Source organism: Lissotriton helveticus, chromosome 7 (assembly GCF_964261635.1).
Source record: "Lissotriton helveticus chromosome 7, aLisHel1.1, whole genome shotgun sequence".
In the NCBI taxonomy this organism is placed as follows: domain Eukaryota; kingdom Metazoa; phylum Chordata; class Amphibia; order Caudata; family Salamandridae; genus Lissotriton; species Lissotriton helveticus.
In genome coordinates, this window is record NC_136068.1 from 628,571,437 (window position 1) to 628,598,847 (window position 27,411).

The following is a 27,411-nucleotide window of genomic DNA, read 5'->3' on the forward strand; positions in this document are numbered from 1 at the left end:
GATGACACCCTTTCGCAGCATTTAGTGGTAGAGCTCGCCCATCGCGTTCCAGCTAAACCTCCCCCTGAGGGCTCCAATCCCAGACCCATGCTTATTCGCATACTGAACTATCGTGACCGAGACACTATCCTGCGTGAGGTCAGAAAGCTGTCGGAGGTCAGGATCGATAATGCCACAATCATGTTCTTCCCGGACTACACAATACAGGTGCAGCGGCAAAGACCCTCCTTCATGGGAGTCAAACAACGGCTTAGCCGCCTGGCGCTCAAGTATTCTTTGCTATTCCCTGCTCGCCTGCGAGTCGTGGCCCAGGACAAGACTCATTTTTTCAACACCCCGGAGGCTGCTGAGTCCTGGCTTGACTCGGGCGTTGTCCCAGAACCAGGTGGTCTGCCCCCAAGACCGCGCTGCGGCGGAGGAGCCAGGCATCGTCGACGCAGGAGACATTTGGCGGCGAGCTCGGTACATCCTGAGGCAACTGTGGGCCCAACCCCTGAACATCGTCATGAAGAGCAACAGGAAGCTATCCGTAGAGTGGCTGAGATTAGTGGCTCACAGATGGAAATCCCAGCCCCGGGGACTAGCCCTGAAAACCTGGTGAGAGACGATGAGTATATATATGGCTTACCTGACTCTCAGGCGTCAACTGAACTTCCGGATGTCACACCACAGACGGCTGATTTGCTTCATTGACTTTGACATGGCATCACTGACCGTTGATAGACAACATGCAGCGCCCGCCTGTGACCCCCACGCACCAGTGCCATTGCTGACCTGTGGAGGTGCATCTAAGGTTCTGCGGGTAATGCGGAATGGCCCGGACCTGAGGGACCTGACACTGGATGCTGGGACAGGTGCTGGCGCCATGCAGCGGATGGCCGTGTTGCTGATGAGTCTCCACGGGAGACACGGGGGCGGTACCCCCTGGTGGTAAGTTCTTCCCACGAACTGACCGATGTGGTGATGGATCATCAGCCGCTCTGTCTGTACTTGATACCACGTATTCCCATTGCAACAGGGCTGCGAGACAACGGCTGCCTGTGGTGAGGGTGGCACTCCCCCGTCCTGCGTGCATGACTTGGTTGTTCATCTAGTTCACGGGCTCAGTGAACCCCCCTAGACTTTACAAACAGTTAGTGCTCTTTAGAGTGTTTGGACGACAGCATGTTCTGCAGTCGACCTTTTGGTATTATGGTTCCGAGTTCCTTAGTTGTGGGTTTGGTGCTTATTTCCCTCCCCTTAGTTGTGTGTTGGCAAGATGGTGAGATAATGCGGTCCACGCTAGATGCACTTTGTAACGAACTGGTGTGTGGGGTTGCTGGCTGTGGTGGGGTGGGTGGGCCGGGGACATGGATGATGGGGAGACAGTGTCAAAATGTCTGTGATTAAATTTTGCACCTGGAATGTACGTGGTATGCACACCCCTTCCCCCCGTTATCAGGTATACTCCTATCTCAAGCGTCACCAGGTACAGATCGCACTCTTACAAGAGACACACCTGACAGATGCAGAGGTCCTTACTCTGCGCCGACGTTGGAGGGGACAGGTATATGCTACGGGCTACTCAGCATACGCGCGTGGGACTCTGATTTGGATTTGCCCGGGGGTCCCCTTCAGTGTTACACACAGTAACATTGATGGCGATGGCAGGTACACGCTACTCCATGGCCGACTAGATGGCCAACACATAATCATAGCCTCTGTTTATGCTCCTAACATCGACCAAGGGCGTTTCCTCACACAATTGTCGACGGCGATGGCGGCATGGCCGGGCGTGCCGCTTTTGCTGGGTGGTGATTATAATTGTGTCCTTGATGTCGCACTAGATAGATCCCTCCCCCCTTTGGCGAATGCGTCGATACACGGTGCATCGAGAGCCTTCGCTGACTGGGCGATGCAGTGGGATCTGGTAGATGCCTGGCGTAGCCGTAACCCAAACACAAGGGTTTATTCGTACTACTCGGGAGCTCACACGTTACATGTTAGACTCAATAGATTTATGCTAAATAGTGACCTTCTGCCCTTAGTCACTGACTCCTGTTACCTGGGACGTACCCACTAAGATCACAATCCACACACACTTGACTTCGCCTGGGAACGCCCACACCCACCGATTCCCACATGGCGGCTCCAACCGGACGTTTTACTGGACGCCCCGTTCCGGGAGTTGCTATCAGCCCGTATTTTACAGTATTTTGAGGAGAACACTGATTCTGCATCCACCCCGCAGATTGAGTGGGACGCTTTTAAAGTGATCGCGGGAGGCCATTGTTTGGGGGCACAGGTGGGTCTGAGGTGCCAAGTGGACAGGGAGCTGACACAGACGGAGACGGAACTGTTGGCGGGCGAGCGGGAAGCGGTGTAGGGGGACGGTACGCGGTTGCTTGACGCTCGTGGGAGACATGCCCAGCTTCTTGATAGGTTAAAGAACTTAAATTATGCAGCACACTCGGCACGTACACACCACGCTGGGGACAAATCAGGCAAATTGTTAACCTGGCTGACGCGAAGGGGCGCCCAAACATTACCGGTGATGTCGATCCGCACCACACACGGGACCGTGGTTTACACCCAGAGGGCTATACATGAGGCATTCACGAATCAATACGAGACCCTGTACTGCTCCGGATTGAGGGTCACTGCAGAGGATATCACTGAGTATTTATTAGACCTCCCGCTACCAACAATCACTACTGCGCAGAGTGAGGAACTGGGTGCCCCATTCACGGCGGAAGAACTCCGAGACGTTATATTTTCTCTCTCAAATGGCACGGCCCCAGGCCCAGATGGCCTGCCGGCAGAGTTTTACAAGGATTACTCTACCATTCTCATCCCTGAGCTGCTTCGGGTGTACGCGGCAGCGATACACAATACTGCTCTCCCCTCGTCTTTGAATGAGGCCAATGTGGTTTCACTTTTGAAGCCAGGTAGGGATGCGCTGAGCATGGGTTCATACAGGCCTCTTGCCCTTCTCAACACAGACTATAAGATCATAGCATCTGCACTGGCCCAGAGGCTGGCACCTTTGGTTCCTGCCCTGGTACATGCGGACCAGAATGGATTTGTCCCCACCCGCAGCACCTCGCATAATTTAAGGCGACTGTTTTGTGTGCAGAGTTTGACGGTATCCCAGTGGCCCCGTTCGGGGTGTGTTGTCCTCGACCTAGAGAAAGCGTTCGACTCGGTGGAGTGGCCCTACTTGGCGCTCGTGTTAGAAAAATTTGGTCTAGGTGCACCCTACCTCTGAATGGTGGATCTCCTTTACTCCGTCCCCGTGGTCCGTGTGCGAACGAACAGGCTCTTCTCGGACCCGATCCGTGTTCGCAGAGGCACGAGACAAGGGTGTCCCCTTTCTCCCCTACTATTTGCTCTCATAATGGAGCCTCTAGCGGCGCAGCTGCGCGCTTCTGGTGAGGATTGAGGTATTCCATTGATTGACGGGGTACACTCGGCATCCCTGTATGCCGATGATCTACTGATCTATATCAAGGATTTAACCCGCTTCCCACACGTGCTCACAGACATATTCCGTGATTTTGGCAAAATGTCAGGGTTACATGTTAACTGGGCGAAGTCCGGGGTATACTCTTTTGCTGCAGATACCCCTGCGTGCGAGATCACGGTGATGGGCGAGCGCCTTCTTTGGTATCCAGCAACCTTTCAATACCTGGGAATCCATGTATACCGAGACCCTGCCGACATATTAGATGGCAATCTCACGAAAGCGATATCATCGCTATCGGCCCAAGTATCCTTTTGGAACACTCTTCCGCTGAATGTACCCAGCCGCATTGTGCTGGCAAAAGCGATTGTTCTACCCAGGTTGCTGTACTACTACGCAAATCTGCCGCTATATGTCCCGGCCCGTATCTTTCGCGAACTGACTCCCTCACCAGGCGACTGATTTGGAACAAGGGGCGTCCCAGAGTGGCCTTGAGGACCCTTCATGCTGCAACGGAGAGTGGTGGGCAGGCGGTCCCCAATCACGAGCTTTATTACCTGGCTGCCCAGTTGCAATGGGTCGCCTACTGGCTGAGTGGGAGACATTTGGGAGATACCGCCACAGCGGAGATGATCATGTCGGTTCCACATCATTGTTTCACCCTTTAGCTAAGACCCGTATCCCGAGCCAGTTACATCTCGCGGTAGCAAAGAAGTGCTACCTGAGGAGTCTGAAACTCACCGTAGCGACTAAACCGTATGCACCCAACCTCCCACTACTGGGTACGCCCTGGGGTACCGGAACGCTCACAACACCTGTACTAGACTATTGGGGGGCAGCCGACTTGGACAGTCTGGGCTACTTGTTTGCGGAGGGTACATTGCTTCCTTTTGCGACACTAGCGGATACTTCCAGACTACCAGCCGGACAGTTCCTGACTCATGCACAGCTTTTGCATACACTAACGAGGGCCTGGGGTCCGTTGGCAGAAGAACCGCCTACACACCTACTCATTCAATACCTGCATGTGATGTGGAATAGTAGTCACCTAATACATTGGCTTGCTCAAGCGCTACACGTACATACACAGTTCTCCCCTCAGCGCCTGCGAGACAAATGGATGGCTGACAGAGGTCGGGACTGGACGGACAGAGAGTGGACACTGATACTGGCTGGGGCTCTGAATGTACCGCGCAATGCACGCTTTAAGATTATACAGTACTATATTGTGCATTGCGCGTATCTGTCTCCGGACAAAATCAACCAGTGCTTTGGGCTCACTACCACAGCGTGTCCCAGTTGCGGACTGGTAGACGCGCAGTTCCTACATGCCCTTTGGACGTGCTCTTCGCTGCAGCCCTACTGGACTGCAGTATCAACTGTATTGGCGACCACGACAGGGGGCACCTTACCGAACACTTGGGAAGCCTGCCTGTTAGGTTTATTTAAAAGAACTAAGCAGACGAAGGTCCAGGCTTGATTCTGGGACCTGGGACTTATCACAGCGAAACGGCTCATTACGAAGCGCTGGAAACATAGTATACCCCCCCGGGCGAAACAGTGGCGCACCTCACTGGATAATTGGGCAAGAGCGGAGAGTGTGGCGCTGCATAGGTAGGAGATGGTGGGGCTCAGGAAGTACCCCATAGCGCTGGATTGGGATACCACTCTGACTCTTGCAGCATAACATCGTGTAAATATTCTCGCTTCTCTGTCTACCCCCGCCTCTGCTGCCGCTCTCTCCCCCACTCCCTCTTTTTCCTCCCTCTCTATGTGCCCCTCCCCCCTTCTTTTTTTTCTTTTTTCTTTATGGGACCCCCTTACCCCCCCCCCTCACGCTCTGCCGCACGTGAGATGGACCCCACGGCATACACCATACCATTGTCACAGAGCACTATGGACCCGCTCTCTGTCCGCATCGATGTCTTCGCACACACACACACGATTGTTGTCAGCTATCACCGAATCCCTTGTTTACTGTATACTTTGGGTTGTTCTTTAACTTTGATTGTTTTCAAGAAACTGCTTTGGATATGTAATATACTGTCATTGAGTCTAACTCCTTTGGTTTTGCAGCCATAGCATAGTCTTTGCACCGAACTGAACAATTCTTGGATATGCAGTCCCGCTGCAGCTGTTGTTTTCTCTTTTTTTTCTGTAGCGGAGCACTAACATTACTGAACGGTGTAATAAGAATTTGTCACGCTGTTTAATTGTGCACTTCTTCTTCGCTCTTATTCCTTGTTGCCAAGCTTTCGCACGAGAGTGGATGCCCGCAACGGCCGGTGCACAATGCCTCATGTTACAGTGACATTTATTACTTCTGTATGTATATTGGTACTGATGTACTATAACAAAATGCAAATAAACATATTCAAACAAAAAATGGAGATATGTCACACAGACCGCTGTTAAAGGCCTTTAGCACAATGATTCCCCCACAAATACTATATGGAGCAGAGGTCCTTTACCTTAGTGGCAAACAAGTTTGGGATTCAGAAGAAGGAAAGTGTCTGAAAACACTGTTGACATTACCACTCTCATCGATTATACAAGCAATAAGAACCGAGATATGTACAACCGCTTGGAGCATACAGGCACAAATGATTCTAATTAGATTTTGGAAACGTCTGGATATAGAGACAGGCCAGAAGGTGTCACAGTGGTGTAGGAAAGAGATCCTATCAAGTAGCCTAAAATGGGTTAAAGAGATAAGGAAGGAAATATCACAGGCCTGTGAAAACATAAAGGTGAAAATCTCCCATGACTCCCTGCAAGTAGAGTTCTCTAAGAGTGAGCTCACGAAATACGGACAAGAAGTCTCAAGAAGAGCAGATATGGTATATATGGAGAAGAAAAAATCGGTGCAACAAATGAGGGATTCATGGCAAAAAGAAAATTGGTTCCCTTATCAGAATATCTTACCAAATTACTGGTATAGACAGGATATCTTCAGACTGAGAATAGGTATAAACCACTGACTAGTAAATGAAGAATTAAAAAGAAAAAGGTTACACTGTGATGGTTACTGTAAGTGTAGTTTGGGCACTAAAGGTGATATATTGCACATTTTGCTAGACTGTGTAACACTATTAAAGCAGCGTAAACGTTATCTCCACCCAATATTTTTAAAATATGATACAAGGCAACGGATTAAGGCAGCAGAACTACTTACAGAAATGCCAAATCTTGACATAGCGATTGCAGTGGGGAACTATATGAAAGAAATCAAGTTTCCTTAGAGAGAATTAGCCGATACGTTTAGTGATTTTAAACTATCTTAACTTTTGTACTAGGTTATCAAAATGTAAAACATTTTTTTTTAAAAGAGCACTTATATTTTAAAGAACATTTTATACTGTATATAATTTTATAATGTGCTGAGTCTCCCCGAGCAAGAACTTCGAATTATGTACCACTCATTGAAAACGTACCAACTCTTTTAACACCGAGAATGTACAAACTGTGATGTTTTAATTTGTTCAAATTGGTTTTATATCTGTTTAAAGACTAAGGTCTAAATAAACATTGCTTTGACAGTGACTGCTATATATGGATTAAAGGGGTCATAAAGCTTGTCTCAGTTAAAAAACAGAAACAGACAACCCCAATTATTATCAGTTAGGTTACCAACAGATCACTGCAACAGGCACTGAGCATCTTGAGGTATCTCACCCTGATTAAAGCTTATCACCTGCAGTCCTCGCAGCTTCTGTGGCAAGTGCTCAACTCACCGCTCTTCTTATTACCTGCTGTCCTTAAATTATTTTTGTACAATGAACAAAGACCTCAATGCTTGGATAGATTTGATGGGCTTCAAAATGTTTTACTTCCTTTACAAATTATAATCCTCCTTTCCATTGATACCCAACCCTTCCATCCTCTTAATAACCCTTATCACTACCCTCCTCTTACCCCTGTGTCGAATTATTTTACTTTTTTAGCTAGTTACACTGTAGTCACTGTCTGGAAATCCCATACTGCCCACCCCGTAAACTTCCTGAGGTATGCCACTGGATGAAGATTTTCAAAGGGGATCATGTACCTTTCATGAATGTGACTAGGGACCAGTGGCACAAAGTGCTATTGAGATCACAAACCATACAGTTCTCAAAATCACAGGGTTTGCAGCTACAGGTTTCCCGTCTCATAAAACTAATTTTGAGTAGAGGTGGGGCAAAGAATTCCACTCTGAAAGCGGAATTCGCGGAGTGGAGTTTTTTCTCACACGCAGCTCGCCAACGGTAAGTTGGGGAGCTCTTGTGAGAGAAAAATCACATGCTAGACCTCCTTCTAGCAAGATTTCTCAATGCGGGCGGTCGCCGAAGGTCATGACCACTTATGTTGACAAATCTGTTGCTTGCGTTGAGGAAGCTGCCGTTTGAATTGAATGACTACTTGAGCGGCAGAAAGCAGCAGCGCCCTCCGAAACGATGCAGAGTACCGTTTGCATTGATTTTACTGCACAAGACAAAATCTTGGCACTTAAAATAAGCGCAAGCAGCGCAACTTAACAGACTGCCACTGATGGAACTCAGCGAAGAGCAGCAGAGTTTTTCTGCAGAGTTCCGCTGAGTAGAACTCCGCAAACTCAACCTAGGCCTAATTTTGAGTCACTTTACAAATAGGAAACAGGAAGGAGCCTGAAAAGGGGTGTCTCCTTCCTAATTGCAATTTAGAAAGAGGTGGGTCAGTGGTCTGTGACCTCAATTGGTCAGTTACTAACCCCTGACTTGGGGTGGTAACATATTCGCAAAGGGGAAGCTTCCCCTCGGAGAATTGATCCAGCTCCCTCGGGGGAGCAGGCAGCCGAAACTCTGGACCACAGCCTGATGCAGTCATAAGAAGTTAGATGTCCCTTGCAGGCATCAGATAAACACTAGGGTTGCAAATTGAATCCTACCTATTTAGTATTGATGAGGCAGGTCGTGTTGTGATCCCCTGCGGAAGGACACTTTTCAGCACGAACTGTTGGGTCACATTGCAAATCGCTTTCCAATTCCTAGCCCAGCAGTGTGCTGTCTAAACACCCCTGCTCTGTGAAGGGGGATAGTCCATCAGCCCCTAGATTCGAAGAACTGGAAAAACAGTAGATAGATGTAAGGGCGCTTTGAAGCTGGACACATGGTGGCAATGTGGCAATGCAGTCTACAAATGCACTTAAAATATTGAAATATTTGAATTGCAATAGTAATATAGCGGTTAAATAAGCTTCATTATCGTTGTCAACCATCAGTAGATTATGTGTTGATGTAAATGAAGTTTATGTACATAAAAGCTATCAAGTTATTATTAAAGCATTATTGCACACACACAACTCAGCACACTTAAAAAAGTGTCAGAGTGAATGAGTGCTGCTGAGTGACAGGCCATGTAGGCCAGCACAGACAGGTGGGTGCCGAGCTGCCCTTGCTTCTCGTGCTGGGATTGGTCCTCTCCTTGAGCGCACATAGATGCCCCAGTGGTCCCCCGCCCTACACACCGCACACCTCTCACATCCCCTCGGCGGACCAATGGGAGCGGCCGAGAGCGCTCTCGGTCTGAGTTCCTGGTTTCCTGTCCCATCGCTTCAGAGGAAGCTGAGAGGACTCAGAGGCGGCGGAGAGGCAGCCGCGCCGAGGGACACTCTCTTCTAAGAGACATGGTGAGTGTTTCAGACTGTCACTCCTGGGCCAGGCCACCCCCTCGCTGCTGTGAGACATCCGCGCACTCTCAGGGCATCCCAGCATCTCTGTGCTCACTGCTGCGAGGCGTTCGCGTGAGACATCCTTGTGTATCTGATGACTGAGAGAAATGGATGTGTTGCAATGCGAGACACTCCAGCACCTGTGGCGTAACGTAAAATGATGGGGGGCCCCACGCTGAATGTGAAGAGGGGCCCCTGACGCTCCCGTATCTCACAGATATTCTTTGCCTTGGATAGAATGGGGGCCCTCTCCTGGGTGAGGGGTTGGGGGCCCTTTTGCGTCATGGAGGCCCGTGTTACGCCTGTGTCCAGCTCTCTGAGGGTCGTCAGACATATTCATGCTTCCATTACTGGGAAACAAACACCCCTCCCTGTGGGACATCCCGCCATTCTATCTGCCGCGACGCTCCTGACTGAAATCACTGCTCCAGGCGCTTCTGTGTTCTCGCTGTGGTCCAATATCCCTGCGCTGTCTCTGGTATCAGACTTTCTTTCTGCGCTTTCATTAGTTTGGGGCATCCCTTTACTTTCACACCTGTCAGAGACCATGGGCTGTCTCTGATGAGACGCATGTCCGTAGGGAATATATGATTTTACAACTCAAACAATTACAACGCATGCTTTTACAACACAGTTTTACATCACAACTACCATTAGATCGCATGATTTTACAACGTATGCGATTACAACGCATTTTTAAAACCTACCATTACAACGCATTCCATTACAACCCATACCATTATAATGCATAATACTTTTAGGCAACAGTAGGGTATGTGTTGGATAGTGTAGGGTTAAAAAGTAGGGGTAACAATTACTATTTCCACTCAAGTCAGTGCAACAGTAGGTTAAGTGTTGGATAGTGTAGGGGTAAAAATTACCATTCCCACTCCAGTGAGTGCAACAGTAGGGAAAGTGTTGGATAGCGTAGGGGTAAAAATTACTATTCCCATCTATCCCAAAACCGATACCCACCCTTAAACAAAAAAAATCTCCATTACTTACCTTATAATGCGTTGTATTGGCATACATTTCAATGGTATGCGTTGTAATGGCATGCGTTGTAGTGATATGCGTTGTAATGGCATGCGTTATAATGGCATGCGATGTAAAGGCAGTTGCGTTGTAACAGTTGCGTTGTAAAAGCAGTGCGATGTAATGACTGCGTTGTAATGGATGTTTCCCGTCTGTAGGCCACCTCTTAGCTGTCGCTCCTGCCAGACACCATGCGCCCTCAGTGCTGTCGGACATCCTTGCACGCTCACTGCCGTCAGCCTCCTGGCTCTCTCAATGCTGTCAGTCATCTCTGTTCTCATTCCTGCTAAGCACGTCTGATGCTCCAGCAGCAGTCGTCTGGTTTATTAGTGTCAGCCCTGTCCCTTGCTGCTGCATGCCACTCTGTGTAGTCCTGGTAGTGTCTTGCAGCCTCATACAGTTCTTAGACGAAAAGGGTATGGTGACCGCATAAGAAAATACCAAAGACAGTAGAGTGAACATGGCAGAGGGAGACAGACGGACAGGCGAGAGAGAGTGTGAGGTCAGTAGTCCGAGGCCTAGGGGTCTCAAAAGCAAATGGGCTTTAACAAGTATTGCTAGTTTCCCCAGGCCCACAGGAGCCAGCTACTACTGCAGCCTCTCTGACTCCCTTTTTAGGTCTTGCATTAGCTAAGACCTTCTGATTTCACTAAAATTATTATACATATAATACTCGTAAGGGCTTTGAGTGCGCTTTCTTCATCCATTGGACTCTTGTTGTGTCATTCATATTTGTCTCCAGCCCACTGCAGCATACAGCATGGGGCAGTGGGTAAACCCACTTCAGCCATTGGTTAAGGTCACTGCGAATGGTGGTATTTTGCTCATTCACAAGGCGCACAGCAGCTTACAAAGTAGTTTCCTTCTGAAATAAAGACCAATATTGCAGGGCTCAAGTCCTAAAAAAAAGAAGTGGGGGAACACTCAAAATTAGGCAGAATGGCGGTGATATCACTGCGTGTGACATCACAGGAAGTGACATCACCTCGTGTCACATCATAGGAAGTGACATCACAGCACATGACATTGCGTGTGGCTTCACAGGAAGTGGCATCACAACCCATGAAGTCACAGGAAGTGACATCAGATCTTAAGATCTCACATATGCTTAGCAGGTCTATCATGAGTAGATTTGAGCGCATTACAATATTTTTCAAATTATATTTTGCACTGGGGGTGTGCAAAATATTGACGCAACCATAACGCAAAATTTTGGCCTCAATCTATACTTTTTTTTTATCCCTGCCTCAAAGAAATTGGCAACACAGAGAAATGTGGCAGTAAATTTGTCCTGCTTAATTGGTTGCAATGTCTGTATTTTAAAATATCTTATTGGGTTAAGGCACCTGCTACAGAGATCTTTGTGTGCCAGCTAAATCTCAGGGAATAATAATGGTAAAATAACTCTGGAGGTTAACGTATTTACTGGAGACATCTGTGTTTTGTCTAGTCCTAGTTTTGAATCAAAGTAGAATAGAGGGTTAATATGTTTCCTGCAAAGCACATTATGTAACACACAGATGACCGATTTGTATTGTATGTAAATGGGTAAGTGGGTTACTGCTTTTAAGCAATAGATCTTTTGTTAGTTGCAATTCATAAATTGTAATCCTTCTAATATAGCACAGTGAGCTAAGAAGGACATGTGGCTCCTACACTGTGTAACGCTTACAATCTTATGTAACACATTCTTTATATTAATGTACACACAATTTATTGTCAATGTATAATCTTTACGGGTGATGTGAAGCATTCTGACACTTCACACTGGGATGAGTAGTGGCACTATCATCCCAATGCAGGGTGTCAGAGCACTTTACATCACATGTACACAAATCATTTAAATACGACTGTTTAGTTGTATTTCTTTTATAGTGTACTGTACTGTACTGCTAAGGTGCGATTAAAGAAATAAAACAAAAAAGTGGTATTTAAATTGTTATTTGTGTAAATACTGCCGATGAACAACACATTAGGGACTGAACAAAGCCAAAAGCATTTCTCTGTTGAGTACCTGTGAAGTGATAAGATGTGAGCCTTTGTTTCTCCGCCATTGCATATAGGTGTGAGGTTCCCGATAGCACCCAGCCAAGCTACTCCAACTAAAAGAGGCCCTGATAGCATCTTAACGTCGGTTTTTGTTATGGGTAAAGCTGAAATCTGATACGCCCACTCCCCGCCTGCTCGTTGATGCTTGAAAACATAGCAGACAACATGTAGGTGCTGCTGAACGCGTCCAGTATCAGAAAATTAGTAGGAGTTCAGCATATTTCTGTGAGGCCCAACCTCTTGGCAGGGTAGACGGATTCTACCCTCTGAAAATAGTGGGTAGACGGCTTGTACCCACGTTTACCCTCGACTCGAGCCCTGCAATATAGCACTGTGTACATTCTCAGCCCAAAACGTATTTTTGCTTATAGTCTAGGCAATGTTTTCTTTTTTTGGTTTTGTCCAAGGATCCAGTAGATACTCCAGCTATAAACAATGATAAAACAAAGTCCAAAAAACTGGAAATCAAAGCCAGACCTATTGACTTTGCCAATGCTAGTTAGGCTCTGGCTCTAACATAGTAGCAAGATTAAAAACTCAAGGCTTACTTACTATTAAAAGGGGGGGGTAGAGCTTCAGATGTAGATACCAGCAAGGTAACACACAATACATCTGTCCAATCACTTCCATTTCTTTTTGAAAAACATGCGACTTTTATTCTTATTAAGTTAAATGATGGAGTAAAAAGGTTGTGTAATGAATACAGCTTCTAAGACAGACCCCATGGATATTGTGGCATTGTAAAAATTTTAGGCATAAACATCGACATTTTGCATCACAAAATTACATTTATTGTGGCATTTTAACTACAAATAAAGTGATAAAAATGTAACTGTTTTTCATCTTTTTCGTTTTTTGTATAGCTCAGTGAGCAAGTATCTACGAAAAAAACATTCACTGCACCCTTCTACCCACAAGCCAAGACCCATATATGTGGCATCCTGCCTCTCTTCCCCCATGCCCACAAAAAACGATGCCACATTTTAGAAATAAAGGTGCTAGGACAAAAGACTGTTGCCCTTTGTTTTCCTATAGAGAACTCAACAATCATGCAAATCCACTGGAAGAGGGCATCTGTTTTGTTGCTCTTTGCCATCCATTTGGTGCTTGGGTAGCCAGAGTCACCCTAAGTGTACTACCTAATACAGTTGCCACTGCCTCTTCAACCTGGACTATGTTGTGACTGGAGCTGGTGGCATTGGCGTCTTAGTCAAGGAGCAAAGGCCTTTGTTTCTCTACCTGTGGGTGGAGGATGCCCACTGGCAAGCCCTAGTTCAATATCCATCAAGTCCCTATTAACTGGTTAACTTGCCTTCATCTAGTGTTGGCATATGTGGAAATTGTGTATTGGTGTGTATGTCTTTTTACCCAAGAAAGCGTTCGTTGTAGTTCCAGTCGACCCAGTGCACAAGATGTTGACTCTTTTGGGTAGGCTGGCTTTTCTCAGCCTAAGAATTTTCCTATCCAGGCCAACCTCCCCAAAACCTGTTCTTCCTGAAGAATTGTCGTAGGTCACTAGCCCATTACGTTGCTGTAAGTAGCATGTCAGAATATTGTTAGTAAATATATTATCAGACAGAAATATTGTGTTGTAAGGAATTGGTGTGTATTATATGCTGTAGTTGTGCGGCCTCACCATGTAATACACTTATCAACCCTTTTAGGTCCAGTAGGTTTCGTATGTAAAACCCTCAACCCTGAGTAGCTGTGGACCTAAGCAGCAAGGCTTACACAGAGGAAAAAGTGTAAAGCATTTAAACAGCACCAAAACAATTGAAGGAGAAATTGACACAACACTCAAGAAATCCGACACCAATTCATGAAAAATAGTCTTTTTTAATGAGAATTTAGACACTAGAATGAAATACATCTACCAGAGGGTTCTGGATATATTGATTTTGCAGTAATAATGAATTAAAGCAATTTCACTCACAGGCGAACAAGCCTTTACAAAGCCAATGAATTGGACACTTGGAAAAGTTTTCTAAGGAAACATTGATAAGTATCAATGCAGTTGGTTAAAAGTACTTGGGGCGACCAACTCGGGAAGGGAGCTTGTCAGGGGGACTAGCAAGGTCCTCAAGAACAGTTACCTTCACAGAAGAAGGTCTTCAGTGGTTCCAGGTACTTTTTCTGCGTTGCAATGGATTGCAGTGGAGTGGTCCTGATGCAAGGGATGAACAATGCTAAAAATGCTCTAAGGATGCTGTGAATGCGATGAGGTTGATGGGGGTCTTCCTTTAGGGATTCCTCAGTCCAGGAAGATGGTGAGGGGGTCCTGGTTTCAAGATCAATTTCCCACTAAACCCACTCCGGTCTGGCCGAAGTCCAGTCGCCACTCAATTGCCAGTAACCCATTTTCGCATTCACAGGCCAATATTTCTTGGGTCAATAGCTTCCCTTCTGAGGGTCCCAGCACCTCTCTGAAAGCACTCCTGGGCTCACCGAACTATGGTGCAACTTTGTGCCTTAGGTCCTGGTCCTCGGTGCTTTACGGTGGTGGTGATTGTGGTTTGAAGACCTTGGGCTACCAACTTGCCCAGAAGGCTTCTTCAGCTGTTGTGTCCCTGTGCTACGAACAGGAGGCCAGCCAGCTAGCCCTTGGAGTTCTCTTGGCTTGACTGGATTCTGGAGACAGCTTTTCCTTGAGCAGAAATAGCAGGCACAGTTCCATTCTTGGCCATCCACCAAGTGTCGCAGGTGCAGTCTTCATCAGTAAAGCCTCTCTTTGCTGGTTCCTCTGTGCAGGAGGACAGTTCTCCTTCGGCCCTTCTTCCAAATTGAAGGAGATCTGAGGTCTAGGTGCTAGGGTGCCCTCTTGATGCTTGGAAAGTGCCTCCGGACACAATGCAGCTGGTAGCCCATGGGCTACCAGGTCCCCTCCCCCTTGTCACCACTTCCTGTAGAGTGTGGCATCTGGCTATCCCAGGATGCATCCCCGCCCAATCCCAATATGGGAAGACCCCTCTCTTGGTGTTCAGACCTCACTAGCTCACCCCGGGGTGTGGCTAAATCAGGTCCACACGCCTTTAGGGAAACCGGTTTGGCCACAGGTTTCCCCTCTCTGCTTCACATGCCAGCCTGTCTACCTCAACAATGGGACAGCCCTCTCTCCAAGTGTTACACATCTGCCCTTCAAAGGTGGCTTCACCTTTGAAGCCTGCCTTTTGGGCCTACACTCAGGTGGCTTCCTGCAGGAGGGAGGTGGCCTGAAATCCCTCATTGTTCTCCTTCCTGAGAGTCGCTGGCATGTCTCTTCAGGATGGAAGAAAGCTGTCTCGTGGAGCAGCTCCATGTGTGCCCGGGAAGGCACAGGACTTTTTAAAGGCAACAATGTTGCAGCTTTGCTATAGCAGCACACTGCGATGAGTTACATTAATTTCAACGTGAAATACAAGTCGAGCTTAAACCAACGAGTTATTTGATACCTTGGAGTGCCTGCTTTGATCATCAGGGGTTAGCACAGCTGAGGGTTCAGCGTGTAACCCTGTACTCACCAATTGGGCAAACAAGCCTTCCCACAGTAAAAGAACAGTTTTGCATGCTTTACTGTCAGTACGTGCAAAGTGCATGTCCTGCCTGCTTCATATGCTCCACCCTGCCTTTAGGACTCTGTAGGTAAGCTAGAGCAGTGACTTACACATGTCCAGGGGAAGTGGTGGTAAAGTCGGGCTAGCAGTGCACAACTGCTCTACAAGTCTGCAGTGGCAGACTGGGGCTTGTTGAAATTGGGGACCTCCAGGGTGGCACAATCAGTGATGTGAGCCCTGGGGCACCCTTCTAACTTACTTGCCCTAGGTACCAGGATACCATTTACCAGGGACTTATACGTAAGTAAGCCATTTGCAATTGGGTACAGCCAATTCAACATACACACTTTAGAATCACAGCACTGGCGTTGAGGACTGGTTAGCAAGCCTCGGTGCATTCTCAGAGTAAAAAACCAGCAGCATCAGTCGAAAAACTTGGGAGTGACTATACAAAATAGGGGCATTTCCTTACGTACTGGATATAAAAATATTCTGCTACTAGGTATAGATTTTCTATTATTAAATCCATTGGGATTATATTTTAGTAAACTATACTTAGGATACAATATTTAAATCTGATAATATTTTGGTTATGATATCCTGGTACCTTACTGACTGAGTGAAACGCATCCATTCTAAGCTTCCAGTGCTATTGCTAGTCTTCCAGGAAATGGCAGCAAATGGAGAATATTGTAAGATTTAAAATCCAGAAACCACCAGACCCAGTCAATACTGCTTTGACCTTCGACACATAGCTATGTAGGAAAACTGAACAATGACTGTGAGATGCACATTGGCCAATAAAGGAGGACAAAAACTTGAGCTATTATTTGGTGCATTATCGGTACCACAAGGAGGCCTGTACATCAGTACAGTAAAGGTTATTTTGCATAGAACGTAGCCCCGCTGAGTTACTACTTTCCCTCCGGAGTGGCCGAAGTTTATGAATCCTGTAGGAGAGTGGGGTCTGCAATCCTAGGGTCACCCCAGATTTTTGCTTTTTGCTTCACTGGTTTACGACTTTCCCTGGCTGTGGGCCTGCTAATCAGACCCACAGCCTAGCTGTTCTCTCTCTAAATTGACAAGCATGTACCTTAGGTGCATTTACCAATTGGTACTGGGCCACCTTATCAGTCCCTGTACAGTGTACCTTAGGTACCCAGGGCATAGGTGTACCCAGAGCCTACCAGGGGCTGAAGCATGCATTATGCCACCCCTGGCTGGCCATCTAAACAGACTCAACTGGCTGGTAAGACAGCTGGGGCAAGGTGGTGTAATCACCCTTTGCTGTAGATATAGTATGTCTATATCTAACCTTAAAATGGACACATATACTCCTATCAGTCACTCCTATGGCAGGCCTTATCAATCCTGAAGGCAGAGTGCTTGGAATTATGTGAGATGGTGCTCTGGCATGAGCTGAGCCCATCTGCAGCTTGCGGAACCAAGTCCTAATAGCTGTTCCATGATAACGCTATACCATATACTCTTAAGTGCATTATAATCCTTGCGGTTGAATGCTAACTTTGGTATAGCATTATCAAAACATGTCGAGTAAGGTGTCATACGAATTGGAATACTACCCCCACGCCAATTCTGGCGACGGGGTAGCATTCCACCCTTCTAGAGGGACACGACATGTATGTAACTGTGAACCCCGGTTAAAGTTAACTCGAGCCTTGGCATCACAAAATGGATGCTGCCACCACAGACACAAGTCTGACCTCCTGCTGCTGGGAGTCCTTCCAGCGAGGGAGGCTTAGACAAAGGGTTTCCTGCCTTGGGAGGTGCTAGCACCACCCCAGACAGGATTTTGTGTATTGGGTAGGATAGGCCTGAAAGGAATGAGACATGCTTGGGGCACACAAGGTGTCCTGTGCATATACCGGTTCAAACCAGTTGCTGGGGCATCCCTGCCCCAGCTCTGGCGCGAAAACGGACAAAGGACAGGGGGTGTAACCACCCCCCTTCCTGGTCCCACACAGGGGAGGGACCTAGTCACCAGTACAGCCCCCTTTAGCAGGATAAAGGTAGGAGCTGGTCCCATTTCAAATTAGATTAATCCTGAACTACTCTACAAGAAGAAACTCTGGACTTCGACGTTCTGCTCCACAGAAGACTTAAGAAATCTCCCTTGTGGGCAAGGAGTGTCCACCCTGCAACTGCAGGCACCATCAAGCGTCCAGCGGCTTCACTTTGTCGTCTTCCCTTGAGGATCCAGATTTCAGAGCCTGACGAGACCCGGATTCCCAGACCTCTCCGACCTCAACTCACATCTGCAGCACAGCTGAGACCTGTGGGTGCGACGAGACACGTGGGACCGGCCATCTTGAAAGAAACTGCACTTCGCTTCCAGCACGACTCCCGAGGAAAACTCGACCAAGTGCTTTGGGGATTGAGAAGCCCCAGCCCCGAGCAGCTCCTGCACCGAAGATCAGCCCTCCAGCTTCCACGAGATCTGCGTAGGGCCCTTCTGCCTGTTTGCTGCTTGACACGTTGTCTGGTCACTTGCCGACTGGTTAGTGGCCTCTTAGACGATGAACCTTGAAATCTTCACTGCTGGTCTGGTTGCTCCAGACTGGCCCTTGCTCCATTCCATAAGAGGAGCACTCCGGACTCTCCTAGTCTGCACCAGACGCCTTTTCCACTCACCGCGTTGGTTGCCTTTGCCAAGGCCTGTTGACGCCGAATCTGGAACAGACACCGCCGACAGCGAGAGCCTACGTGGGACAGCTCGTGCCTCCATCCTGGTCATCGAAGACACCTCCTGGTCCACGTGGCTGCAGAGTCAAGCGTCCACTCTTCACCTGATCGCGACAACGACATCTGGTTCCTTCCTGGTTCCACTCCAGTCACTGGCTAGTGACCTTGAACATTGTCCCCTCTGCTGTCAGGTCTTCAGCATCTCTGATCCACCCTTGGATCACACCGGACATCTTCCTCCTGGTCGCCTGCAGCATCTTTTCTTCCAGGCTCCATAGACTTCAACGCAGAAACCCGACACGACTTCGCACCTATGCACCCGCAGCCCATGGGTGAGGTAACAAGAGCATTTCGGTGGTCAAGGGTAGATTGACTCTCCTAGTGTCCAGATTCACAGTCGTTTTAGTCCTACCTAGTCAGGATTGTCCGTACTCACCTTTTTCTTGAACTGTACTGTCCATAGACGTTGTTACACATCTCGCGTGTGAGTTCACACTCTGCACACGCGTCCCGTGGGCCTCCTATTACTTACCTAAAGTTAGGGTAGCATGGTCCCAGAGTTCACACTCTGCACACGCGTCCCGTGGGCCTCCTATTACTTACCTAAAGTTAGGGTAGCATGGTCCCAGCGATCCTACAGCCTCTGGACAGCTCCATTCCTTCTATCGATTTCCTTATAGAATTTACGTAGTATATGGTTTGCCGTGCCCCTAGGGCACCATTGTAATTTTGTGCAACTAATCGTATTTTTCCTAAGAGATTGTCATGTGCTTAGCCCTCTGATCTCATAAAGAGTTCAGAGGTGTTTGTTATTAATAAATATATTGTTTATTTTCATAACAACCTGTGTGGTGTCCTTTCATCTGGTATTAAAGGGGTTATATTGTGGTAAAACAGCTGGCTTCACATGCCATAAGAGTTTAGCCTGACTGCTTTGTCCATGCTACCATTAGGATAGCTGGTCTATAACGTTGACTTACAACCAATCACCATAAGGGTTGTTTGGACTGATACAAGGTGATCACTAGAACTAGTGAGGGGGGAGGAATCCACGGCGTGGGCCTTTTCGCCACCACTGACCTGCCGACAGCTGCCTGCAACCTCTGAGCGCTGCTAACCCCCGCCGCCGCAACTCCATCGCGGCCGCTGAGTGGGGTTAGGTGCTGTTGGGACTACATCTCCCAGCACCCCGAGCGCCAGGGGCGACGCCGGCCAGGACCCACTTCCTGCCTCACGGGGCTAAAAGCTGAGTACTTCCTCCAGTGGAGCGGGGGTGGAATCCACGGCGTGGGCCTTTTTGCCACCACTGACCTGCCGACAGCTGCCTGCAACCTCTGAGCGCTGCTAACCCCCGCCGCCAAAACTCCATCGCGGCCGCTGAGTGGGGTTAGGTGCTGTTGGGACTACATCTCCCAGCACCCCGAGCGCCAGGGGCGACGCCGGCCAGGACCCACTTCCTGCCTCACGGGGCTAAAAGCTGAGTACTTCCTTCGGTGGAGCGGGGGAGGAATCCACGGCGTGGGCCTTTTCGCCACCACTGACCTGCCGACAGCTGCCTGCAACCTCTGAGCGCTGCTAACCCCCGCCGCCGCAACTCCATCGCGACCGCTGAGTGGGGTTAGGTGCTGTTGGGACTACATCTCCCAGCACCCCGAGCGCCAGGGGCGACGCCGGCCAGGACCCACTTCCTGCCTCACGGAGCTAAAAGCTGAGTACTTCCTCCCGCGTCGCGGGACGCGCGCGGGTGTCGCCGGGCAGAGCCTGGGCAGAGGGCGGGCCGTCTGTGGCCGTCCGGGGACGACAGGGGACGGGACGGGCTTCCCCCTTAAGACGTCGATATGGGTAAGCGCAAGAACTTGTGTAATGGGTCCCTGCACTCTCAGAAGGCAAAGATCCCACGTAAGGCTGACACAATCATTTCATATCTGACATCAGCCGTAGGGGTCATCACTAAAGAGATTGCCCATGCGGAAAAAGAACTGGGAATTACTACAACCGCTCTACAGCTATCTGACCCTGTATTAATAGAGGATACACAAGACAATGGTTTAACACCACCTGATATACAGCATGACAAACTCTCTGTAACTTTGCCTGAAGGAGACCCAGGAGAAACTTCTAATACAGGGGTGACTGGAAGTGGGCTGGGTATTCCATCGGTACAGGTAGCAACACACGCTCCACCTACCAAACAGGTTAATGGGGCCAAACAACCAAAAAAGTGTACCAAAAAGACTAAACACTTAGCCAATATAACTGAGTCGATGGAAGAGGACTTGGTAGCCAGACTCAGCAATAGAATTGAAGGGCTCATAAATCTTCACCTGGAACCAATACTCACTAATATAGCCAAGGAAATCGTTGATGTCCTTAATACATGTGTGTCAGGGCTGTTAAAGAAATGTAACCATATTGAATCTTTTATGCAGGAGCAGCGGGACCTTTTAAAAAGTAAATTAGCAGTGACACTTCAGCCCGAGGGGGGTTCTACTGTAGCCATCGCCAGTGATGCTCCAAGGGAAAATCGCTGTTTATCATCAGGCACAAGGGAGGAAAAAGGGACAGCACGTGATAAGTCTACAAGGGTATGCCCATCAGATAAAAATGCCATTAAAGACGGATCTATACCCAGTGTAGCTAGTAAGATAGATGCTTTAGCACCCAATACAGCTATAGGGACAACACCGTGTAGTATCAAGCTACACCTCCCGCCCCAAGCCGTTCCCTTGGTAGCTGTGTTAGTGGGTGTCCCGCCTTTGCAAATTAACGTGAGTGAGTGCCCAAGGGATCTCTTAGAAAGAACTAAAAAATGGTGCCAACAGTATTGCAGCGGGGATGAGGACATCGCACTAGACATAATCACTGCAAGAAGAGTGGGCTGGGTTGGACCCAGGGAGAAAACCGTAAAAGGGGATTGTGTAGTGATTAATTTCAAAACACGTTTTGTGGTGGATCGGATTTTTTGGGATGGGTCTGACTTATTACACCCGGGCATCAGACCTCTCCCCCTTGGCTATTTCTACCCACCCCCTCACTACAGATTAAGGAGGCCCCAACTATTTGTGGCCCGCCCTGTGAGTGGGGTAAAAGCACCTAAAACACACACCCCAATGGATACTCAGCCTGATCCAAGAGAGAGGACACTGCTGGGGGAGGGCACCTCTAGTATGGGGACATCTAACCCCCTGGGTTGCACCCTAACCAATCGTTTTGCACCACTCTCGAACCTCTCTGAGAACGACTGACTAAACAAGCAGTGCCTACCGATAACTGATCCCGTGACACTGCATCCCGTATGCAAAATGATAAGCTGGAATATAGCTGGTTTAAGGGCCAAAATGGGGGATCAGATATGGAGGGAATATATCTCGGAATTTGACATTATATCCCTACAAGAAACCTGGGACCTCCAAAATTCCTTCTCATTGGATGGTTTCTGTCATTTTTATATTCCCGCTAGGCAAAGTATTGCAGGTAGAGCTAAGGGTGGACTATTGTCATTGTTCTCTTTGGAGCTTAAAGGCTCTCTTAAGCAGTTAGACACAGGTAGTCAGAACTGCCTAGCGGTAGAACTCTCTGTGTCTGACACAAACAAGTTATTATTTTTAAACTTTTATAACGCTGTGGAAACAGAAAACAACCTTGATCTATTAGACCAATTTGTCTATAGCTATAGCAGGAAGTCATATTCTTTTGAGATTCTGTTTATGGGGGACCTAAACATCCACCCTTGTGTGAACCAATGTGGGAGCAAGGATTACGAGGGGCCACAGTTCTCTGCGCCATCCCAGTTTGAACACACAAAAGAGGGGGAGAACCTGGAATTATTCCTAGCTAACTGGAACCTCTATGAATCATGTTGTGGGATGGGAGAATTCAGGAACCCCACGTTTAAGGGAAAGGACAGGGGTACAATCATTGATTATGTTTTTGTTACATCTTATTTGTTATGTTCTGTCTTAAATTATTGTGTGGAGATCTCGACCTTTAGTGACCACAACCCTGTGTTAATGGATTTGGTAACGGGGGGATCTTTGTCTTTTAGAAATCCACAACTTAGGGTACAAAGTGATATTGCCTTAAAAGATCAAGGCAGAAGATTGAAGTGGACGAAAGTGGTACCTGACACTTTCATAGCGGACTTGTTGGTATCGACAAGGGCAGAGATAACTATATGTTTAGATAATGAGGCAATTGGTCCCGACATTGTAAATGCTTATAATGTTATCTGCTCATTTGTAAATGATAATCTAACCATCAAAGGAAAGCCAAAAACTGGGTATGGAGAGAGGTGGTTTGACAAAAGATGCTCAAACGCGCACGCTGCACTTCTCAAAGCCCTTAAAGTTACCCCCAGGGACAAGGGATTAGTAACCAAGCATAGATTGGCATACAAGCTAGCGATAACTGATAGGAAGCGGGAATTAAGGGACGAAGCTTGGCACAAACTATTGTCACCCGAAGTTTTGAGAGACAGCTGCAAATTCTGGGCTACAGTAAATCAACCTCTCTTTGCAAATACAGACAATGCGTCTCTGGATTGCAATATTACAGATGAGGTCTGGATTGCACATTTTGAAGAGATCTATAGCTTGCCTTCCAAATGCCCAAACGCTGAGGCCCATCTACCCGAAAACACCTTGCCACTATTGAAATTTGAAACCTCAGAGGTTGCAAAAGCCATTGAGGAAATGTCCAAAAACAAGGCGCCAGGACCGGACGGGGTCCCCGCCGATTTGTTTAAAGTTGCCCCTGGTATGTGGTCAAAAATTTTCCTTTTTAACTCCATTAGCCAAGACAGTATTACTTCATCATGGTTAACCTCAACTATCATCCCAGTCTATAAAAAAGGTTCTAGGCAGGATCCCTCCTGCTATAGACCAATCTCCTTGATTGACTCTTCTGTAAAGGTCTTAGGTCGGGTGGTCCTGCACAGACTCAGTGAATGGTTGAGGGAGAAAGGGGTCCTGTCTAATGTGCAATATGGTTTTAGGTCAAATAGAGGTACCATTGACCAATGTTTAAATTTGCATCTTTTAGTTAGCAAGTCTACGGTGGCCAAGGAAGGCAACCTATATATGGGTTTCATGGACTTATCCTCGGCGTTTGACCTAGTTAATAGGTCAAAGCTTTGGATAAGGCTCCTTGAGTTAGGTCTTGATCCTCCTTTAGTACATTTCTTGGCAAACCTACAAACAAATCTCTCCGCAAAAATTAGAGTGAATACTGAGGGGCGTTGCACTAGGCCATTTAGATCTGAAAGAGGGGTAAGACAGGGGTGCATTTTGGCACCCCTGTTGTTTACCCTCTACATAAACGCCCTTGAGACAGAGCTGGGGGAGGTTTCCCTGGATATTCCGCGTATAGGGGAACAGGTTATACCAGTTCTCCTATACGCGGATGACGCTGTTCTCATGGCTCGTACCGGGGTGGGCCTCCAAAAACTGTTGAATGCCTTTGGTACCTTCATGGGCAACCTTGACCTCAAGGTAAACGCAATAAAGTCCCAGGTCTTAATTGCAGGGAGGGGTAAAAATAAGGGGAAATCAAAAAGGTTTTATTGTAATAATGAAGTAGTATGTAGGGTCACCTCGTTTCCCTATCTTGGGGTAGTATTCGACGAAAAGGGCACATGGCGCCCTCAAAACACAAGCCGTAGTGTGGCTTTTAGTAGGAGTGTTTCGGGCCTCATGGGGTTTGCCAAAAAACTGGGAGGCAGACCAGTTGAAGCCATTATTAAGGTTTATAAAGCAAAGTGTTTGGCTGTGGCCTCATATGGATCCCAAATATGGGGCCATACCTCGACTAATAAAATCCAACTGGTGGAAAATAAATTCTTAAGAGGGCTCCTCTCAGTCCCCCAGTCAACCCCCACTTTTACCACACACACTGAAGTGGGGATCGGATACGTCTCAGACCAAATTAAAATAGCACCCCTATTATACTGGTTAAAAATCTGGCTTAACGAGGAAATTACCTTAAACCATACTATTATCAAAGATTGTTTACATCTGGAGATGGTTGCTAATATTGCCTGGTTGACCTATATCAAAAAGGGTTTCCAGAAGATAGGCCGTCCAGCTCTGTTTTGCTCCCCCGACACAATAACCAAAAAAGACATTGCCCTAACAAAAAACGCTCTAATGGATCTCTTAACACTAGAACGGGAGGAGATCGAGCTGAGAAAACCTATTGTAAGAGCTAATTATGGGCTGGTTAGCTGCTCAGGCCCTGAACCATACTTATCTGTGGTAAATAACCGGTACCATCGATACCTCCTGACAAGATTTCGCCTAAATTTGATTCATTACACCCTGGGCTCTTACCGTACTTGGTGTACTCCGGATAAAGCAGACCCTTGTTCCTGTGATTATTTTTCATCACAAAACACACTACATTTTGTAATGTTCTGTACATATTACGAACAGTGCAGAAGGAAATACTTGTTACCACTCTTGAAGAAGGCGGGCTTTGTCCAGGTTAGACCAGCTTTAGTATACTTAATGCAACTGGGTAGCCCTTACATTATGTTCTCTGTAGCTAGTTTTTTGACGGCAGCCATTCGTGTAAGGAAAAACAATACTAGCTTACCGCAGATTCAAAGTTGCTTTGAGTAATGTACTTTGCAAAATTATGTAATATACTTGCGTACTAAGGTTGGCAGTCTTAAAGGATTTTAAAGGTAGCAATCTTATGGTGTTATAAAATTTTCTAAAATGTACTGTATTTTTTAATAATGACAATGAATTGTTTTAACTTTATTGGTTATTTCTGTTAAAGTGTTTCTCTTTTTATGATATTAATTTTATCGAATAAAGAATTTTTGACTGACTGACTAGTGAGCATCAGATATCAGGCCAACTTCTCACAAATCCCATATGAAATTACTGCTGTGACTTGAGGAGAAAAAGAGAGCTTATCTGTCTGCATTAAGAGAGAGACCGTGACTGCTAGAGGGAGCCAACTTGATCTTTGGAATACCTGCACAATTTCCAGCTGACTATAGCATGCATGTGAAAGACGTTGCAGTGGACTAAGGTCACCCAGTGGCCCAGCTGGCCAGGAGAAGATAAGAAATAACTTTAATATATGGTTGCTGAGCTGAAATGTTACCTGCCTTCAACAAGTAGATGGGCCTGCTCTGTCCATGCATCCTACAATTATAGCGGGCTATAGAGAGTAGGAGGGATAAACGATGAGCCACAAACACATGGGTTGTTACAATTCATATACACAATGGGGCACAGGAAAAAACCTGTGACTTGGTTCTGCAAATTACTAACAAATGTGACCAAAACTAATCTAAATGACCAGAAAGCAAAATGTGAAATGGACTTGGCCAGGGACCTTGATGACAGAGAATGGGGACGCATATTACGATATACACGCAAAGTATCAAGAAATGCTTGCTTTAAATATAAATAATTTAATTTCCTACTTCATACTTACATCCACAATATAGGACAAGTGAAACAATTCCCTTGACATGCTCTAGATGCTTTCCGATACTGGGTTTATCATATGGTATGCACCTGCCCCGATCGTAAACAATATTCAGAGGGCTTAACGGAACAGCTTCAGCCCTAAACAGGGAGAGTGAACCTGGACACACACGGTCGCTGCCTACTGTGACCCACGGCTAAAAAAAACAGGGACCAGATTTATAAATCTGGAACTTCTGTTTGACAAAAAGATTGTTGACTATGGCCTGGAAATCTTCCACAGCACTCCCTCTGAACCACTGGAGGTGATGGGTAAAAAAATTGGGCAAAGTTGAAAGCAAGACACTGCGAAGTAAAGAAGTTCCAACCTTACAGGAAAAAAACATTACACATCAGTAGGATGAAGTACTATTAGCCTTCCACTCACAGCAGGATAGCTTATCAGTACAAGCTGATGTTGACTAAGATATGTCTGCTTCTAAGTGCACAATATGAGGTGTGGGACAATAAAAGCAACACTCTCGATTACCCTCCATAATGCAGACAGTCTAACCCAAAGGCATGAATAATGAAGGTAAAAGGTTGAAGCTTCGGTCCCTCGATTGCATACACTGTGGACCCCATAAATGGTGCATGAACCATGCTCCTATTGAAGTGCTCTGCTAACGTGACTATGCACAATGTATTACAGACAATAAATTTGAATTAATAAAGCGTACATGGTAATCACCACATATGCTAAACAAGACGCACACAACACCAATGCACAATTACCTAATAGTTCTGTAAGTTGATAAGTGCAACAGTTAAAGGGCTGTGATCCCAAACATCATTCCTCCAGAGAAAAGTGGCACTCGTTTTCTCAATAACATTTTTTTTTAAAAGACAAAGGTGCGATGGTAACTGTAAATGCAGAAGTCCACCTTTGCACCGGTTTGCATCACTTTTGTGATGGAAACCAGGCACAAAGTGTTGAATTTGGAATTTACTTTCCAGCACAAAGCATGCTTTGCACTGGAAAGTAGTCAAAAGTAACACAAAGTAGCCCTTTGCACTGTTTAGTGCCATTTTGAGGCAATGGGGCACACAATGGGTGATACATGTGATCCAGCGGCCTACCAGCAACAGATACTCCAATACCAAATACTCACCTGGGACCATAAACACACACAATTTGAGTAAACCGCTGGAGTCAAAGTTTATTATTTTTCATACCTCAAGATTGAGTAATCCTTATTCCTAACCAACCTTTCCCTGATCAAAAAGTTCTTTCCTCTGGTCGATGGACCATTAGTTGAACTAGTTGATGGTGAAAATTATAACTTAATTCTAACCTTTACCCTTAAAGTAAATAACCACAGACTCGGGAAAGATTTAAGTCTTTAGCAAAATTATTTGCATGTGAACTACTTCAAAATACAGCACATTCACCAATACTAATAGGAGAGAAGATTCAATTAATCATATCACCAGCACATACTTCAAACTTGCAATGACATGCTCGGAAAGGAGAGGACAGAAAGA

The 27,411-nt window shown here is 46.8% G+C and overlaps 1 protein-coding gene across 1 annotated transcript in view; it reads left to right on the plus strand.

The window, feature by feature from the left end:
- The first annotated feature begins 8,951 nt into the window (after window positions 1-8,951).
- Window positions 8,952-27,411, plus strand: part of LOC144768856 (septin-4-like) — a 79,697-nt gene continuing 61,237 nt past the window's right edge. The window contains exon 1 of the mRNA XM_078652857.1: window positions 8,952-9,086. Coding sequence (XP_078508983.1) covers window positions 9,084-9,086 — 3 coding nt within the window. The 5' untranslated portion in view covers window positions 8,952-9,083. The remainder of the gene's footprint in view (window positions 9,087-27,411) is intronic.